Consider the following 21,375-nt stretch of genomic DNA (forward strand, 5'->3'; position numbering starts at 1 on the left):
GTAGATAGAACGTTGACTTCATTGTGTATATAGAGATGGAACACTGATGCCGATGTTGCTATGTAGATAGAAGGTTGACTTCATCATACCTACGTAGAGGGAGGGTTAGTCTATTCGTTGCTATATACAGAGAGACGATTAAGTTTACCCTGTGTGTATCTCTCGTATATATTACTCTGGTTTCACCATGTGATGCCCATTATCCCTTGACAGAGTTTGTAGGTTTTATCTTCTAAATTTCCCCTACAGTGTATACATTCCCTCCTCCTGATACTTTTCATTGGACATTCTAATTTTGTTTCTATACGATCCACCATTTCCCATATATCTACTGTTCGTTATGATTTTGTTTTGTTTTGTAGTGTATTAATATTTTTCTTTATTCTAGTTATTGTAACTTCAACGATTCATCCTACATTTGATGTAGTTTTCACAACCTCAACTATTTTCTTCTTTCATATACTTTTCATTAGTTCTGTTCACAGGTTTAGTGCCTTTGTTTCCCCTCGTGGTCCTCTTGATCTATGTTTTTTTTTTTTTTCCCTCTACCCCGCCCTTTGTCCACCTCGTCCACGCTCCCCTCATTAACTCGCCACTGCTACCACCACCTTCCACCCCATCCCCTAACGTAGGCGTCCCATGGTAGGGCTCACAGCTGGGAGCACACAGGGGGTTGGTCCCACGCGTCACCAGTGATAAACCCACGAAAGGCATCCACTGGGCAGGGAGATAAGCTGCTGGTATCTCTCTCTGGGAGAGAGAGAGAGAGAGAGAGAGAGAGAGAGAGAGAGAGAGAGAGAGAGAGAGAGAGGACAACCACTATAGGTGTAGAGATAAGTCCAATGTTAGAGCAGCTGCATCATCACCTGATCGCCAGGTTATTTCGGCTGATAATAAGATTCGAATCTAATGACCACTGAACCAGTTGTTCTCCCCCTACCCGCCACCCACCCGACTGATCTATTGTATGACTGACTCATTCATAAAGAAGGATGTAATATGACTCTGTTTACAACTCTGTTGATTCCCACGACTCTTACTACCAGCGGTGTGGTGTCCTCTCTCTCTCTCTCTCTCTCTCTCTCTCTCTCTCTCTCTCTCTCTCTCTCTCTCTCTCTCTCTCTTTCTATCTGTGCTTCATTTCTATCTCATTCAAGAAAGTGTGCATCGTGGTATCGTCTCTATCCCTGGTACCCAGCTCACGCTCCCGATAAAGCTGTTTGGTTTGTTGTGTAAGTCATTTACGGAAGTGTGTAATCACAGTGATGTTTACGACTGAGCTCTTTACTAATGACTTACGTCAACACAGCAGGAGAGTTATTCCGGGATGGTTGCATGTACCCCCTGTGGGGCGGAGGAGGAGGAAGAGGAGGCGGAGGAGGAGGAGGAGGAGGAGGTCTCTTAATTTACCGCACCTCCACATTCCTCCGAAATGTCTGACGGCGCGTGAAGAACCGAGTAGGGCAAAGGAGGCTCTTCTCTCACAACATCCTCCAACATGATGTGCCGGTATAGCAGTGCTGGATGGATGACTATATGATTATCTTAACATGCGAGTGATCTATATATATATATAGCTAGTCTCTAGGAGATCTTACCGGACAGTACTTGGTTATATGTGATAAATCGTGTGATTTTGATGGCCAATGTGTGTACATCATCGTATGTTAGTTGCCCATCAGTATCGTTATGTGTGTGTGGTGTGACAGATGTTATTTTCTCATGAAACATCATCCACATCAGCAAACGTCAAGCGCTTTTATACCATGTATGATGGAGGAATGACCCGTTCGATTATTCACTGTACGTTTAATAGTTATTAGACCATCAACCTCTCGAAGTGTGACTCGCAATGGCATTCTTTGTTCTTTATTAAGAAATATCAAAACCTTTATTAAAGGTTTTGATATAGCTTTATAATCTTTATTCTATTGTTACTTAAGTCAGCTACTTATATAATGGTGGTAGACCAAACATAAGCCATACAACCTACGTTTTACTAAAGCCACACTGGTACAGTCTACTTCAGAATATTACTTGAGATAACTCTGGTCTTCTACTGTCGTAATAAAGTGATAATGTCAGAGGGAAAAGAATACCACGATCCAGTCCACGTCGGGTGGGTAAAACACCGTCACTCAATAAAAGCGAACACTGAAACAATTCACACCCAGAGTGGACACATCAGCCAATGGTTGACGAGAACGAAAACAGTATCTGCCAATCACCGTGAGGAGTGAAACACCAACAGCGAATCAAAGGCAAATGAAAACATCACCAACCAATCTCCAGTGAGCCTGGGTAACATCACCAACCAATCAATGGCATAAGCGAAAATAGTAAGCAGTCAACAGCAAGAACGAAGCGCCATCTACGAATCAACAACCAAACCGTAAGAACACCATCAACCAATGAACGGCCAGCTCCACCGACGAACTCTTACTGAAAGAAAAAAAATCATTTTCATTTGTTCCGTTCTGACGTCTGGGCTTTTCTTGGTAATGAAATCAGACGAGTTGTGGAGCGTTACATTGTTCCAGCCATCGAGAGGTACGACGAAATTAAGTGTTGTGACAGATATTACAATTTAACCTCTGACCCTCCACGTCAGTGACCCCTGCAGACTCTCTCACCGCACCACACTCTGACCCTCGGCAACCATGACCTTTCATATTGCAGACCTTGCAAGCTCAGGTAATTCCCTGTGACCTTTTGGTAATTGCTTCTTGGCACCTGATTATTGAGGTGAATTGCCTCTAGAGTAAGTTTGAGTGTCATGACCACTTTTACCACGAGTTCCTCTTCCTCACCACCACAGCCATAACCACACTCGCCATTTCCCGCTACAACCACAACCCATATCATCGTTACCAACCAACACATCTACATTCATTATAATCAGCTGCTCCCACAACCACAACCACCACCATACAATAACCACCGTTCCCATAACCACAACCACGACCACACAATAACCATCGCCAACCCAGAAATCAAAGAACCACATCCACAATGATAAATATTATCACAAGCAAACGAAGACAACCTCCTCACCATCAGCACAACCCCAACCTCCAACACCAACACTACTATCGCCATCGCCATCACCAACAACAACAGCGCCATCACCACCATCCTTCGTCTTCTCCATCTTCTTTTCCTTCTTTCTCTCACTCCCTTTCTCTTAGATTCTCTTGTCTTGTCTTTTACATTGTATGTACCAAATCACCGTTTTCTCTGAGTTCTTCACTTAAAAGATTCTTGGCAACTCGGTCAGTCATGTTTTCATTACGATTGACTTAGAAAAGTTTTGTATAAGCAAGTTGGAACGTATTTCTTATCCCAGGATGGGGTGTTCTTTCTAACCCCAGGGCGATGTGCTATTTTAAACCACAGGGTCCATTTTCTAACCACAGGTTGGATGTTGTTTCTAACCACAAGATGGAATGTTAGTTTTAACCCAAGGATGGGAGTGTGCTTCTATCCCCAGAATGGGGAGTTGATCCCAAAGTCAGGAGGGGGAATTATTTTTCATCCCAGGATGTAGAGCTCAGCATAACAGTTGGCACTGGTGCATGCCTGCCTTGTATGAGTGATGGTGTCCAGGCTGGATGTGTGCATTTCCTGTGTGCTTGGATACTGTCCATACACAAACATCATTATTCTTGTCTTTCTTTTTTTAACCTAGTTGTGGAGATCTATATGTGTTTACTTGTAGAGTGACGTATTGTAGAATGATGTCTTCAGTTGTAGAGCGATGCATTCTGTTGAGGGAAGTTGCAGAATCTTGTAGAGTATTAGGAATGACCCGTGTTCGATCATCACCATTCAGACTCCAGTCATTCCATCAGGTGCCACATTTTTCTACCTTTTCTTTACTTCTCCTTCTACTTGACATGACATGCCAGCCTCCATGACTCCCTTCCATACTCCTCCAGTGTTAAGACTCATCACTATTCTTACTTTAACTAAGTCTTCGTCACACTCATGTCACCCCAAGCTCTTTCCCGATAACCCAGAGATTCAGTTTCCCGAATGAATAAAGGTAAAATTAATGAGCAATCCATTAAATACAACAAAAGATTATAATTAGATCATATTATAAACTATCAACATAATTAGAAATAAACACAAAAGGTCCTAAAGATCGCGAGAGTCAATATTCTTATGCTGAAAATGCAACAAGGTATTTGAGCATGTCATTACACAACGGATTAACAAGTGCTTTGGAAGTATATTCTCATGACTGTAATATATATATATATATATATATATATATATATATATATATATATATATATATATATATATATATATATATAATATATGTCAGCAACAAATAAACTCGGTGTTGTCTCAGGCCTGGAAGTTGAGAACGGAGTCTGAAATTCCAAAGAACTCACTTCACTTTGTTTATCTTCGGTCAGAGTTTGTAGAAGAAAGATAGAGAAGAGAGAGTGTGTGGAAGTAAGAGATAGATAGATAGATAGAGTGAGAGAGAGAGAGAGAGAGAGAGAGAGAGAGAGAGAGAGAGAGAGAGAGAGAGAGAGAGAGAGTTAACGAGCGAGAGTGAGAGTATGATTACTGTCAGTGACTGATATTCGTGTGTAATGGGGAGAGAGTGTGTGCTCGCGTTGGCCCGTTTACCATATATATATATGTATGGTAAACATGGTTTACTCCAGACACCGTTCACTTGTGTCTGTACAAGACTGGGTGGTAATTTGTATGTTAAGTAATAAGTAAAATATCAATTAACTGTCTTGAATTCAACTACATGTGAATTAGTTCACAAGAATGTAGAGAAATTAAAGCAAAGTCGTTGGAGAGAAATTATGTACCACATGATTTCATATCTATTGATTATACGATCATGAAAATTAAGAGAATTACAGTAGCCTGTTTTATGAGTGAGAGACATGTAACACTCCTCTTGACGGTACATCATTGAATATTTCTCAATCAAGAGAAAATAGTTTAGAAGAGAAAGTTTAGAACATGAAGTGGATGTTTTGTATCTGGAGTGAGTGTGACTTCTGCTGTCCCTTAATATGGACTGTGTCAGGTCCTGCGTGGACAACAAGAATTGGGAACTGTGACTACATTGAAATAGTAAGTTTATATAGGCAGGTGTGATGAATAGATTGTAGGGCTTGAGAGAGAGATGGATAGATAGATAGATGGATAGATATATAGTGAGAGAGAGAGAGAGAGAGAGAGAGAGAGAGAGAGAGAGAGAGAGAGAGAGAGAGAGAGAGAGACTTAGTGGTTCTCTCGACAATACTGATAGCGTCTCAGGGTGCCATCTTTCACACTTCCCACCCTTCCTCCCACCCTCCCGGCTCCTCCTCCTCCTCCTCTTCTCCCTCCAAACCTCTCTCCTCCTTTCATCTCCCCAGTGCACACATCTGAAGGAGTTTTAAGCCTCTCCTGACGGAGGAGTAAGAGGAGAAAGATTTCTCTTCAAGCTACAAATGATTTTTAGAGCGAATTTTAATATGTGGATCTGTAGTCTCTATGGAGGGAGATGTGAGGAGTGCCAACTTTTTCCTGGGTGTTTGCGAAGGAAAAAATTTTCTCTTAGTAGAGGGGAAGGTTGTTCTAAGAGTACTGACAAATATACTTTGATTAGAGAAATTCTAAGGACCTTTTTGTCATGTCATTTTAATCCATTTGAATCCCTGATGAGCATTACTGGGTTTCTGTAGCGTGTGGTCACGCCGCAAGCCAAGACGCACCTTCGGTGAGGTAGTATCACACTGAATTTAAACCACCTTTTTGGGTTAATTCGTAATACCATCCTACATAAAAGAAAACGTTGTCTGTAGTTTAGAAAATGTTGCCGACTTGAAGTAAAAATGATTTGATCCTGACGTAGCCGTGCTTTTAACACTCAGGAACTGCTCCCGGCATTTTCCTGATGCTGGACCAGGTGTTTTCCTGTAAGCAAGCAATAGGGACGTGTACCAGAGGCTTTCTGTGCCGTTATTTGCCGTTTTGCATAGGATGTCTGGGCTTCCCACCATCGCAGCTGACAACTTTTCTTATACAAACTTCCTGTAAAAGAACGTAAAAAAAAAGTTTTATGTATCGCTGCCGCGCACAGAATGGCTCTGAGAGTTGTGAGAGGTTTTCACAATGCTTATTGACTCATAGTTTCCCAGTGAATAGGTTGCTCATTAGTTGTGCTGTGTTTTGTGCTGTGTTTTATGGTGGTTAGGTGGTTTATGGCGCACTTCTCTATTGTTGGTTGATATCCTTAGGATTGCTGCATAGAAACAGTGTTTACTCGAGAACCTTCAGCCTGTGTCTGTTTTTGTCTTAGAGAGTACCAGACGTAAGTCACTGTCTTTCTGTTCCCCCCTCCTACCCTCTCTCTCTCTCTGTCACATACCAACACACACACACACACACACACACACCAAGCCATATCCATAAAGGATAATCTCTATGGTCACAATACTCGTGTTCCAAATATTTCAAAGGAATGTAAGCTCACATTATTACACTTAATAAACGCTAAAACTGCAGCCGCTAAGCTTTCCAGTCCACTGATGATAAAGTGGATCAGATCACACCTTTGTCCAGGATTTGGCCAGGACGGGGGGGGGGAGTGCTGATACCACAGTGATCATACAACATATATCAACTTTCATAACACATCCACAATGACATACTGCAACATTTTGTTAACCAGATATTTACTAGACAAACCGGAACTATCCTAATAGCCAAAACAAAAGTCATTTGCAATAAATTTCATTTCGTCATTGATCAGGCGGTAAAAAATGAGACCTTTTGGGAAAACGTCAATTTGTGCAGACACATCTACACAGCTATGTACGCACGTAGTATTAGTTGATGTGCACGTGCAGGTGTTCTTAAAGTTATACATAAAAATCTCACAAACGTAAGTATGATTTCTTTTTTCTGAATATATATCCACCCAATTTATCTTGATTTTTTTATTTCTGTTTCTGTATTAAGTTCTGAAGAAGAAACAATATTGTTTCAAGTCATAAAGTAACTGGTGAAAATGTTTAGTCTTTTAAGTTTAGTGTTCTTTCGCATTTCACAAAAAAGTATTTCTTTTTTGATGAAATCTATATGTCTGCATAGCATCATTTCCCCATTGTGGTGAAAGTCCGTCTTTACAACCAGGTACTTTCTTCCATCACTCTCATGTTATCGAAATATACGAAACATAATGAGACAAGTCATCGTTTCCTCGTGAAAGAAAAATAAAAATCGCGTTTCTAAAGACGTAAGACATTTCCCAGCGCAGAAAGTCAGACTCCCAGAGAGAGACGGTGTATCTGATGTTGGTGCTCACCTTCACCACTGGAATGTTAACGAAGATATATTCCCACTTAATGGGGTAAAAACACTGTGGTTAAGATCACTAGATAAAGAGGACGAAAACAGGAGCACGCTGTGATCTAGGTGTCGACAATCAAACGATGGGTCTTGTTTATCTCATTACCCACGTAAGAATATCAGTCACTCATTACATTGGCTCATGATTCCTTCGGGTATAGTGAAGGCAAAAGATTTCTATCTTCTACTTGGCTTAAGACAACCTCACGTACACCCTAGAAGATCCTGGTAACTTTGATTTCGGTACGCATGTCACTTAAGTGTTTTTGTGCTCCACAGAGGTTGATGACAGAGTAAAGTGAGGAAGTTCTAGGATCAAAGAGGACAAACAATAGCTCTTCCCTGCTGAGACTGAGGAGATCAAGCCTAAAACGAAAGTTACAGATTAATATAAGAGCATTATAATGATAAGTGGATTATTCGCGGTCTGTGTCGTAACAGCTTTATAGGAGAGAGAGAGAGAGAGAGAGAGAGAGAGAGAGAGAGAGAGAGAGAGAGAGAGAGAGAGAGAGAGAGCTGGCTCACTCACAGTGTTTATAGTGCTGCACTGTGACAGCAGATCGAATCGCAGAATCATGATAGATCAAAGCTAATCCTCAGATCACTAGAGACATGTTATCATGTCATCTCACCGCGGAAGTGTGATCACTTCAAAATGGACGAAAGATGATTAAGACCCACAACACGTGGTCAATAAATCGCCTCTCTTTTTGGTTTTTAAGTCAAACACCATCGTCATTCACCCTCCCATATTCTTCAATTAATTCTCAGGAGCTTTTCACTCATTCACTTAATGTCTTTACCCCCATAGCTCTCCTTCATCCTGTTTCTTACTCCGAGGATACTTGAAGCCATTAGTTGAGATAATAGCAAGGAATTCCCTTTAATGGCCGTCTTTTCTTAGAGCAAGTGGTAAACAGGTTGCGGAAATAATTTCTTGGCGAAGTTGCTTCTCCGAAGGAGCAAAAGATTATTTTCTTAAGGCTTTACCGGAAAATAAGATAATCGCTCGCAAACTATCTTTACACTAGTCAGGAACAAATGCCTTCTGCTAGGCGCAAGATATATATATATATATATATATATATATATATATATATATATATATATATATATATATATATATAAGCCAATTGTTGCAAAGAAGTTCACAGATATAAAAGTGAGAGAAGTGGTAATGAAGTGGTTTTAGGGTGCACTGGAAGAACTTGATAAGACTTGGATTTAAAGAATGAGAAAAAATGAGAGTGTTGGTATTCAGAGAAAGAAAACTGGAACATTAAGAAACACGAAACAAAGCTACCACTAAACAAATCTGATCGAGCAATTGCTTCAAGAAGCCAAGACAAGACAGAGCTGTTAGGAAGCCCATTCAGGAAGAAGATGCGAGTTTCTGAGCTTGATAGAACTTCTCCCAGACTTTCACAGCTTTAAGGCTCCCAACATGCGAACATTTTATATATTCTTAGCGTCTTAAGGAAGTGCTACGGAGAGTGAAGGCAAGAAGAGCTGTCAACTGCGATAATGTGGATCCATACATTCTCCTAAAAGCGCTAACGAGATAGCAGGGGCTCTCCCATCTGTCTTCACTGTCAGCCTACAGAAAAATCCGTGGTCCAGAACGTGGGAATGGCCAAGTGTGGTTCTCGCCCCACAAAACCCACACTGCAAAACCACACTTGTTCGTGGCTTTTGGAATCACCGTCCGGTCAGGGGTTCGACGCCCTCTTTAACCTCAGACATATGTTCTATCTAAAGTTCGTGAAGATTTGACACTAAGTTCTCTCCAATGTATCAAAGGATCAATGATCTTATCCCCAGCTGTTGAGGATGAGTATGACTTTATGTTGACGACCATCAACGAGTAAATTTGACACAGTCAGTGTTGATGTCCTTCGGTTTATGACGCCTCTTCAGGAAGTAAATCAAGACATTGATAACAGGCTTTTTTTTTTCAGTCCTCCTGCTTGTCTCTCAGACTGACAAACGGTTCATGAAGTAAGAACATGAAGTTTCATATGCATATGATATTAAACAGTTTCTACACATGTGATTCTCAAACGAGAATATCCGGTCGTAGGTGAAGAATTCGACAAAAACGATGAAACGTTTGATAAGCAAAATACCTGAGAAATGTCGTTGCGTACTGCCATCTCTTCTAAATGAAATGATGAAAACGGAAAAGAATTGGTCACTCCCATGATGAAAAACTTGTGGAGGTTCTATAAGTTAACATCGCTTCGATGAAAGACCAAGAATGATCTTACAAGGGTTGCGAGGCTCGAGGCTTTTGGGGGGGAAAAAAGAAAACAGAGGTCGTGCTTTTTTTTTCTACTTCTCTAATGGAAATGGCTAAAAACAGGACAGCAATGAATACTAGGTCGTGTATCGTGATGTATCTCCGTCATGTATGTGTCTGATTCCTCATTTTTCTCGATTGCTCATATACTTGTAGCTGTAAATACACATGACTGTAGTTCGTCTTTTACTAACTGATTTGTTTTCTCTTTTGCCAGCGGCCGCAGCCAAGGACACACGGTTTCATCGAGGGATATCCTTGTACGGTAAGTAACAATTTTATCATCTGGCGTAGATTAATTATGCAAATTGCTAATTGCACTACTTTACCACTGGCTCCAGTTCTAGTTTTTAGTCTGATTGCAGAGCTATGTTCGTACGTGTATGAAGAGCAGCGCGTCTGTGTTGGCTTAGATCATTCAAACGTACTCTTAACTTTGATGACTTTAAATCTCCGTTGAAAGAAATGAGAGATTTAAGAACGAAACCTTCAAAATACGTTTATCTTTCGCCTTCTTTCTCTCTCTCTCTCACTCTCTCTCTCTCTCTCACTCTGTCTGTCTCTCTCTCTCTCTTCCATTATTGTTCATTCCTGAGTCACTGTTGATCCCATAAAAAGTTATTTGTTAATTTAAGCAGGCTGTTTGCACGCGTTATCTCGAAAACTGGAAATTATATGAAATTAAGGAGGAAGAAGCATCATTGTGATTAATCACAACGTAGTGATTATATTCAAAACGTTTCCTTACGATCATCTTTAATTATCACTAACTATATTTTGTGAGTTCAGTCTTCACTGCCTTATTAGCTGCTGAAGCATTATATCTTTCTTTTTTTTACATCAAATTCAGCATCACTGTAAGTAAAGAGAGCAAAATGTATTACAGAGGTCGAACATATACGTAATTTTGTGCATACGTAATTTTGTAAATGTTTAATGTAAATATGTGGATGGGCGTTTGTTTTTGCGTTATGTTTGTATGTGCATTTGTGGATATGTGTTTTTGCATGTATTTACGTGTTTGTACCAAGTAGCTTACATACAGTTGCGTGTGTAAACAAACAGACACACACACACACACACACACACACACAATAAGAAAAGCAAGCGTAAAGAAAGTAAAGATCCGAGAAGAATACAACGAAACGACACATTTTATTTACAATAAAGACTTTATCAGAGATTCGATAGACTTGTAATTACTGTGGACGTGGCTTTTATTACCGTCTCCCGGCAACGCCCTCTCCCTCACGGGCTATTGACCTGTGAGTCAGCCGAGGGGTGAGTCTGGGGTAGGTCAGCCGAGGGGTGAGTCTGGGGTGAGATCAGCTGTGGGGTGAGGCTGGGGTTGTCAGCCGGGGGTTGAGGAGTCTGGGGGAAGGATGGGCCACCACCAGCACTCTGCCTGGCGGGGTGAATGTCCTGAGATGAATAGATAAATGTATGAATGTGTTCTATCATAATGCCTGCCTGTCTGTATGTTCGTCTCTCTCTCTCTCTCTCTCTCTCTCTCTCTCTCTCTCTCTCTCTCTCTCTCTCTCTCTCTCTCTCACTCTTCTCCACTCCCCAACCCACAGTTCCTCCTCTCTCCTTATCTTCTGGTAACGCAAGTGCATTTGCAGTATCAAATACACTTGCGTAAATAGAGACATCAAAGCGTATCAGCGTAAGTCAAAGGTGCTTGGAAACTCGTTAGACCCTTTTTTATCCAGGTTCCAAGATTATGTTAATTTACCCAGCATCTGCATACGCAAGAGTCGTTTTAATTAACTACAAACAACTCGTCTACATTTACCCCAGAGTTTGACCCTGCGGAAGTGCACGAATAAAAAGAGAGAAAAGTCAGGTTCTTATATTCTTCTTCTGAGGATAAAGAAGACAGGGTTCTTCCCCAGATCTCCTTACGTTCCATCTCCGAGGATAAAGAGGACGGGATTCTAACCAAGAGGTTCTGAAGTACCATTTCTGGGGTTGAAGCGGACAAGATATGAACCAAGAGGTCGGGATTTTAGCCTTCCATGACATAGTGGATTTTGGAAATCCGAATTCCGTCTCCACACATATCATGGTTATCAAGACTGTGCTATCTTAGCAATAAGCAGAGGCGGACATACCCTTTAATATACCTCAGACATTCACACGTACCTGCGAGAGTGCACAGAATTGCATGCATAAATGTAAATTCAAAGCACGAGGCACATGCAAGACACACACTATGAAAATCTCACGAAAAATGAAAATAAATGTATGACTAGATAAGCTAAAGGAGATGAGAATAGAAATAAAAGAATGTGTCATTTGCATTTTATGTACCATAAGTCCAGAAGACAGTGTTCTGGGATCAGTTTACTGAACATCACTGTCTTCAGAGCAACACATTCTTGCTGACAGTATCCACTCTATACAGCCAGGCATGAGAGCAGCCACAACTTTTTAGGAAAGGAATTCAATATCTAACTTATCTGGAATGTTATGTGTTTAAGACAAGACACAAGGTAACGCACTCAAGATGAAACCTGTCGATACATCGCTTCGTATATTTCTTTATTAATTTTACAGGGACGTTCTCTCTCTCTCTCTCTCTCTCTCTCTCTCTCTCTCTCTCTCTCTCTCTCTCTCTCTCTCTCTCTCTCTCTCAGTAATATATATGAAGGAAAACATCTCAGGAAGATGACTCAGAAGTAGCGTGACCTTCTACTGATGACCATTCCAGATATAAACATAGCAAAAAGCAGATATCTGAGATTAAGTTGGTTAACTTTAATGAATATTTAACTAAAGTAAAAGACCCAGTTGTGAATGTAGATAAACCTAAGTTGATGGTAAAATGTTCTGGAGACCATAAGTCTCGTGTTGTAGAATAGGAAAAGATGAGAAGTAGACACAACAACCGCATCCACCACAACAACCAGTACAACCAATAAAAACACAACAGTCACAACCAACACCACAAAAGCAACAACAACAACAACAACAACAACAACAAAAACACTACCACGATTACTACTACTACTACTACTACTACTACTAATACTACCACGACTACTACTACTACTACTACGACTAAGAACAACTAAAGAACCACCTCTACCGTCACTGCTACAGTCAGAGCCCAGACCATACTTCTCACTGCGGGAGTCTGGCTATGGTATGACCCTCGAGCACGACGGTAAGGCCCTCGGGTATCATACCCTGACCTTTGACCTGACTGCTACGGGTCTTGTGCCCAGGGGTCGTACCGTCGCGCGCGTCCCCCTTGCTCCAGGGGTTAATGCTCGTCCCACAAGGGTGAGGAGGGAAGTGGCACGTCCTGGCATTGATTCCGCATCTGCCGGTTTTAGAACACGATCCCCTTCCAAAGTTTAGAGATTGGAGGGAGGGAAGGAGTGAGGGATTCGGACCCTGTGTCATATATATATATATATATATATATATATATATATATATATATATATATATATATATATATATATATCGGTTTGTATATTTTGTTTTATATGTATCGCTTTGAGCCTCCCATCCCTTGATAACCTTCGCCTCTCGCCACCTTTTTCTCTCTCCATATTGACCCGAGCTATATCTGTGACCCCAAAAGAATGAGGTCAAAACTCACGCCATCGTTTAAATGTTCGTGTGTATGTGTGTGTGTGTGTGTGTGTGTGTGTGTGTGTGTGTGTGTGTGTGTGTGTGTTTCGCACATTTTCGGATTTATTTAGAACGCTAGACTGACAATCTAATACGTTACCTTCCAGCACGGGACAGAAGGGTAAAGCCGGGTTCCCTTGCCTCATTTTAGCCTCCTCGTTCCCTTGTTCAGCCATTCATTACCACCAATCATCGTATGTTTGTAGCATGTAAATAATTGCCTGGTTTAATTCTCGCCCACTACCCTCCACCATAACATCCTGCTGGCTCGGAATACAGCCAATAACACTACCTCACCTTAGTTATCAAATTCTGCTGTAATTCACTAATTCGTGTAACCATGAAATTGAAGTGAATTATTTAAGCTTGTCTCTCTCTCTCTCTCTCTCTCTCTCTCTCTCTCTCTCTCTCTCTCTCTCTCTCTCTCTCTCTCTCTCTCAACCATTCTGGACGTCATATTGCGCTCGAAGTGTTCCAGTGAAATCAGAGATGTATTTTCCTCCAAATTTTCTCTGTCCATCGCTCCTTTGACCGACCATGGCTTGGTCTTCTCCTTTCCGGTATGATACGTGTATTAACTGCTCCAGTGTTGTGAAGTGTGAACACATATATATAGTTTTGTTCGTCTGTTAACAAGGTCTGTGAAGCGAACACACCATCGCCAGTCGTTCCCCACCTGGCCACAAGTGTAAGAGACGATCCTATTCTCACTCACTCACTCAGCTGCAAAAGTCATACTTTTCCTGTCACATCTTTTCTGTCAATCAACTTTGAGTTGAAAGGACAGAAATCTTTGACTATCACGACGTTTCTGGTTTTCTACAACTTCCGCCACCACCTTCTCTTAGCTGGGTTAGAGAAGAGATGACTTAATCGTGCAAGTATGGAGACATTTCCTTAACTAACCATATCACAGAATCAGCAAGTGACAGGTAACGAAACAGGTGATTCTGATGCTGATTCACTGACACCAGAAAACATTAATTGGTTTCACAGATGTTGAAATATATCTTAGAAAAATGAACACAAGATGAAAACGGAATACAGACAGCAAAGAAAACAAACAGGAAAAGTGAACACATCATATAGATCCATGAATTCATTAATGACATTTACCATCCGAACACGACAAATCCCATCAAACACAAACGTACATAATAATGGGATAAAAAAGACCAGCTCACTAACGTATTTCACATGACACACATGCCACCTGACCAGTTCACACAAGGACATTCACCTTTACCCACACATTGACCCCCTTTCCTTCTCACTCTTCACCCTTAACCATTACCCTTGGCTTCACACCTCTTACCCTCTCATCCTCACCCTTCGCCCTCGCCCCAGGTCCTCAGAGCAGACCCTCAGGTTCTGTTCTTGAAATAACGTAGAACGGTCGCCACTCCAGCACTGTTGCCAAAGTTTGTTCAAGACGCTATTCATCCTTTGGTAGCACTTCTGAGGGCCTCCGGGTAAGACCAATGTTTTCATCTCTGATTAAAATTTGCCAGTGATTCAAGACTCGTAATCCAGATTAATTTCTTTTTCCTTTAACTTTTCACTGTCAATTTAGGGTCACTTTTTAAAGGGGTGTCACCTCAATTCATGAAGAGAAAGAAAGAAAGAGAGAGAGAGAGATGATTTAGAAATAGGAAAGAAGAGAGAAATTAAATAGAATATAGATAGGAAAGATGAAATGATGATCAAATGGAGAACTACAAGAGAAACAGGAAGAATAGAGAGATAGAGACATAAAAAAATTCGGAATATAAAAACGATCAGAAAGAGAGAATATTTGACAAGGGAATAAAGAAATTGATGATGAAAAAAGGGACAATGAGAACAATATGTGAATCTAGATCACAATCGTTAGGAACGTGGGATATCTTTCCCCTCGAGTGACTTATCCTGTTAAAAAGATATATACCCGATTTACCACTGAACACACTGATGCCACCTGAATCGTCTCTGTTCAGACTGTCGTCTTTGCAATGTCATCAAGAAACGCTTCAGTGCCGTCTGGGAATATCGCAAATCCTAGAAACGTTGTGGGAAGTCGGGTAGGGCCGACCTGCTAGCCTCGAAGCAGGAAATCTTACGACTTGTCCATATTGTCGAGCAAGGACCAGAGGGACGCCTGGTTGTGGAGGAGGCTACAAGGACCAGAGGAGCGCCTGGTTGTGGAGGAGGCTACAAATTGTAATCGGATTTTTCCATACTTTTCATGGTGGTTTCTCTTTTGCGTTGCTCGTTTTCTTCCGAGTCTTTCTTTTGATTGTTTGTAAGACTGGAGTCAGGGATGGAGGACAGGTCGGAGAAGAAGCGTCGGAGGAGTTGGAGAGGAAGAGCTGGGGTTTGGAGAGGCGGTAGGGACACAGAGGTTGGAGCAGAGGAGGGACCATGAATTGGAGAAGATGATGGAGCAAGGGTTTGGGGTTGTGCTTTACGTGAGTGAAGTTATAGCAATGTATATCATAAAACGTTCTAGGACCTTCATCTTCATAATGTATTTAATCCTTACTGATGAATGTTAAAGTCTGTATCGGAATGGTTCACGTTTGCTACATAAACCCAACATAAGAAAGGAAGAACCTAAAACAATAATGTAACTGTCTCAGTCGATATTATAGCTGATCTTGCCTCATGCTCTGTATTTCGTGCGTGTGAATGGTCCTACCATGTGGGTATACATAGATATCATTAAGTAGATAAACAACCAGAAAGGTTGATGTGTGTTTACGTAGAGCAGAATCAATATGAAGCTGCTCAATAGGTAGTTTGGTAGATGTTTGGAAGGTAGAAAAGGGGATGATATCTTAGATACAGAGGGTAAGAGAATGTGTGTCTACATAGACTAAGAATCCAGTATGATCCACAGACAGGTTAGGATGATAGGTCGCCTCGTCAGATGAAAGTCTAACAGAGACAAGGTTGGGGCGCCTACCACTGCTGCTGCTGTAGTAGCGTCTGGCCTCGGGTGAGATCACGATTAAGTACAGAGTTTAATCCTCTTCATCATCCGTGAGTACCCCACTGCTGGCAGTTTGAAGGTAGAGTAGCTGTGAACGTTTGCTGAAAAATGACATAAAAAAGAGGAACGTGGAAAGATGGTGGTGTTTCGGTACCTGTAGATCTCTCTTCATCTGCCTGAATTATAGTGTTAGTTTGTGAGTTATGGCCAAGATAACGTGTGAGTTAATTGTGAGTTAAGGTCTATGTAAGGCGTGGCGAGAACGTTGCAGTGCCCTACAGAAGGGGCTATCGTGGTACCTGGCGTTCTTGGCAGGTCTTGCACTGTATAAGAATTGTTGGGTTGTTATTTTCCTTTCGTTACTTCCCTGTGTTTATCCTGATCTTAAGTTTTATTGAGGGGCTGACCTCAATGAGGATTTTCGGTCATGATATATATATATATCCTTTGCCATAGTGTATTAACGCAAGAGCAGCGGCATTAAGAGAGAATGAACTGGAGGAAGTAAAGCAAATTCAAAATTCTAAATTTTTCCAAACGCTAATGACGCCACGTTAAAGGCTATAAGAAACAGCTCTTTCCAAAAAGCCTAAGTGAATGTCCGGGGACAGTGCTCGTTGATGACACAGAGGTCACGCTGTACGAATGAGCTCCAGGTCAAAGAAACTTGATGGTAGGTCGAGAGGAACTCTTGACCTCCTTGATGGCTCCCTAATCCACGCCGAGGGACAAGTGCTTTCTCTCATTAATTATCTAATGAGTCTACCCAGGCAATTCTGGCTTTCATTAAGTTGAGATATACTTTTCTGATGGCATTTCTTTTATATATTTCATATCGTTCCAACATATCTTCAGTCGACGTACCTGGTAGCCTTACTCACGCCACCGTAACTTCAGATGATGTTAGTATAGCCACGTGCAGATTAACGAAGTCAGCCAAGGCAGCTGAAGTCTTTTACAGATAACGCAACTTTAAGTGACTCTCGTGGATTTGGTATAAATCAATGGAACTTGAACCACGCCGTTGTCTAGTCTAGAATAATGTAGAGCAGATCACTGCAGCTTGAACTGATCCAGTCTGCTCTACCGTAGATCATGCCAGCTTACTCAACACCTGTGGAGACTGATGTTAATCAAGGAAACCTCAGGTAAAGCCAGGGTGATCTTTGTGATAACAAGGCAGCTTTAAGCAATGCCAATACTCTCCTCTGCAGATCAACGAAGCTTAAAATGATTTTACCAGACTTTTCTGTAAATGACTTCAGCGTGAACTGGTCAAGTCACATCCACATGACATCATGCCCAAGAGTCGTATCGAGGTGTTCAAGGGTCGCCACGTCGTACTTCAGGAGATGACGATGCTTCCAGGATCGTGAGTCGAGGTGATCAATGAAGCAAATAATCGAATCTTTAGAGTTCACGAATCTTACGTCAGTCACAGCAAGTCCAGCTGACGCTTTTGCTTTTTTTTTTATTTGAAAATCAAAGCAAGTCTTTCCAGTGCAGCTCAGTAAGTCTTGTATAGACTGAAAAATGAATTCGTGATTGCTACTGATGTCTTTCTTTCAAGGAGGCATTTCAAGGAACAAATACCATTGAGGTTACTTTACACTGGCCGACCCTGATCTAACTAACGAGAGAGTACGTTAATGTATGCAAACGTACAGACGCCAACCTACAGGCTGGAGTTAGAGGAAACTTCATATATCTCCAAGGAGAAGGTAATCAGCTCCGGGGAAGACTGGGAATCTTGTTATATAGCTCGCTGTCGATCATCGCCAGGGATATTTCCATTTTTTCTTTCTCTCTCGTAAAGCCGACAGCTTTTGGCGTATTACAGTGAAGACAGAAATGTGAGTGAGAGGGTGGGGGTAAAAGTGGGTGGTAGAGAGAGAGAGATAGAGAGAGATAGATAGATAGATAGAAGAGAGAGAGAGAGAGAGAGAGAGAGAGAGAGAGAGAGAGAGAGGAGAGAGAGAGAGAGAGAGAGGAGGGGACAGGTTATCGTCAGAGAAGAAAGGACAGTAATGGAAGACAATTACACTGAGGTGAAACAGGTTAATGCAAATTAGTCAAATTAAAGACGGGGATGAACGTCTGGAGAGAAGGATGGTTTAGAGTCAGTAGAAAGATGGCTGAGTCATTCGAGGGAAGGTGAATCAGTCTAAATGAAAACGTGGAAAAGAGGAATTGATAGCAAGACGAAGGATCATTAGAGAGACAGGAGACGGGCAGCCAATAGGAATGAGACTTACTCGACAATAGGCAAGAGACAGGTCAGACAATAAACAGGAGAAAGGTCAAAGTATAGACAGGGGACAGGTTGTACAATCAGACAAAACACAGGTCAGTCAATAGATGGAAGACAAATCAATCAGAGGAGGGGAGAGATGGTTCACAGGGAAGGAGAGGAAAGTCATTTAAGAAAGTGGAGTGTTGCTCCATCAATAACTGGAAGAGGCAGTTCAACAGAGGAAAGATAAATGTCGATATATGTGAATCAAATCAATGTAAGTGGCAAGTCAAGACAGCAGACCGAAGAAACAGTTTTGATAGAAAGGCATCATGTCAAAGATGGCGAGAGAATAGTAATTGGAAGAGGTTTCTGAGTAGTGAATAGAATAGGTTAGTAAACAGAAGAGGTTAGGGAATGGTAAATACAAGGGTCATAACTAGTGTATAAAAGAGATTAAACACTGGCAATAGGAGAGGTGGAAGACTGGTGAACAGAAGAGGGTAGATACAGCGAGACAGAAGAGATGACAAATGAGTAAACTATAGTAAGTTACGTTAAGCAAAGAAAATACACGTCAGTAAAGAAAAGACATAGGTCACTTAAAGTTATGAAAGAGTATAAAAGATTCTCATAAGTCAGAGACGAGTTTGACAGGTTGGTAATGAATAAAGATAAGTTCACAAAAGGGGAGTAGGGGAAATGGTCGGAAGATAATGGGGAAGAGAGTGGGCTTTAAAAGAGTGGGTAGATAATAAGGAAATAATGGGAAGAAAATGAGATTCTGGGGGAAGATGAATATCCCTTTAGGTGTGTCCTCATTACACACAACTTCCAGATAAGTCGAGGAGATCAGGTTCCTCTCCGTGGCCCCTTTCCTCCCTCCCTCCTTTTTCTCTACTTGATGAATAATTACGGCCAATATTACATTACCTCGGTACTCACCCAGGATGCTCTTATGGAAACCTCATCATAGCGACACTCAGGTGATGGCTGCTGCTGCACACACACACACACACACACACACACACACACACACACACACACACACACACACACATCAGATGTACCCGCCTGGTGTGAGGGGAAGGAAGAGGAAGGCTGGAGAGGAGTGTGGACAGGAAAGAGTGTTCGAGAAGTAACAGGAGCGACGATGGTTGAAGGTGATGAGAAGAGACATAGGCAAGGGTCCTCTAAGAGAGAGAGAAAAGTAAAGTAAAAATGAAGGATTAAGAAGAGAAGGAGAATGATGATGAATGATAGGGGGGATGAGACAGAGAGAGGTGATGAGAAATAGATTTCGAAAAATGGATAAAGAATGGGTTAAAAAAAGAGAAAAAGGGGAGAGGGGGATGTGTAAAAGTGAGGGGCTCAAAATGATGATTGTTTTCCTGTTCATCATGGAGAGGCAGGAGCATTATGACTGCCATTAGCATGATGGGAAGACATAACATGGTGACTGCTGGCGGCTTTGTGAACACCGTGACACGTGTTGCTGTTCCACCCGCAGGTATTGTTGCTCTTTTGTCCCGCCTCTGGTGAGCTCGTACCTTTAACAACGTACCATTATCGTAATGGTAACAAAACGTTAAAATTCTCATTGATAAGTTCTCAGTACGTATTGAATCGCAGTTACGTAAGCCCCCGGTGACCTCAGAGTCGAAGCTTTATCCTAGTTCGTTCGCTCGCTCGAACTGCTCGATCCTTAAGAACTCGAAGCACAGATGATCTCATCCATCCTCATTGACCCCCACACAGACTGTTAAGGATCCCACCTGCATCCTCGGTCTCCCTTATGAAAATGTAGAATAACCTTGACGTCTTTTTCTCAAGATGTCCCAAGGCTTCACTCTCACTATCATTTTCCTCTTGCAGCTCACATCTTAAACACATGCTTCATATTCTTTTAAATTCGCACAGTCCAGTGTAGTATTCAATTCTATGCTATCCATGCTATCTGAACAACGGAAGAGATGATTTCAAACAGCATACAGTCAAGGTGATCTTGCCTTACACTGAGACAACTGATATGTGAATAAGAAGTGTAATAAACAGTGATCAGGTCACGAAAATTTAGTAGGAGGTTACGTGTCTGTTGGTGTAGATGTGTGATCAGCCAGGTCTCATACTGCCCCACCCTAATCCTAATCTCAGCTCTGGTGACGTTAGTTGAAGGAAGGATTTCCTGTCATAATTACCGATATCAGGTAGTGACGAAGGTTCACCATGCATTCAACATACACGAAATCCAACATTGTTCATATTCTCACATCTACACCCTTAAAGCCTATGTCTAACTCAACATGATCATTGTGATGATGCTCATACACCAATACGCTGACTGACTCCACCTCTGGGTTGACTATAACTACAAGCACATATACTGTACATTATCCTGCTAGCGAAGAATCAATAATCTGACTAAATCTCTTTAGAAGTCTGAGCCCGTGCTGTTGTCTCGACTAATACAGGATTTACCCTATCAACCTTAGGAGGTCGGCGGATGCCTCCGACCTTATTAACAATTGTGCTTTGTGACTCAGCATCGTCATTGTCCCAGTATGAGCGATGGTGATTACCCTCCATCACGCAGTTGCCAGATAACATTGTGATCAGCCGATGGTGTGGCACGCTTAAGGTCCTTCCTCAGGTAATGCTGCTATCTCGCTGTTCATTAATTGTAACAAAAGTATATATATATATATATATATATATATATATATATATATATATATATATATATATATATATATATATATCATTCTTAATCGCCGTCGCCCGCGTTAGCGAGGTAGCGCCAGAAATAGACGAAGAAAGGCCACATCCGCTCACACCCATTCTCAAAGTGTC

At 41.6% G+C, this 21,375-nt stretch overlaps 1 protein-coding gene across 3 annotated transcripts in view; it reads left to right on the forward strand.

Moving 5' to 3' along the window:
• Positions 1 to 21,375, forward strand: part of LOC139757760 (nephrin-like) — a 400,579-nt gene that overhangs the window by 57,651 nt on the left and 321,553 nt on the right. For all 3 annotated transcript variants that reach the window (XM_071678535.1, XM_071678538.1, XM_071678537.1), the window contains exon 2: positions 9,894 to 9,941. In XM_071678535.1, the coding sequence (XP_071534636.1) occupies positions 9,894 to 9,941 (48 nt within the window). The remainder of the gene's footprint in view (positions 1 to 9,893; positions 9,942 to 21,375) is intronic.

The sequence above is a fragment of the Panulirus ornatus genome, chromosome 28 (assembly GCF_036320965.1).
Source record: "Panulirus ornatus isolate Po-2019 chromosome 28, ASM3632096v1, whole genome shotgun sequence".
Lineage (NCBI taxonomy): Eukaryota > Metazoa > Arthropoda > Malacostraca > Decapoda > Palinuridae > Panulirus > Panulirus ornatus.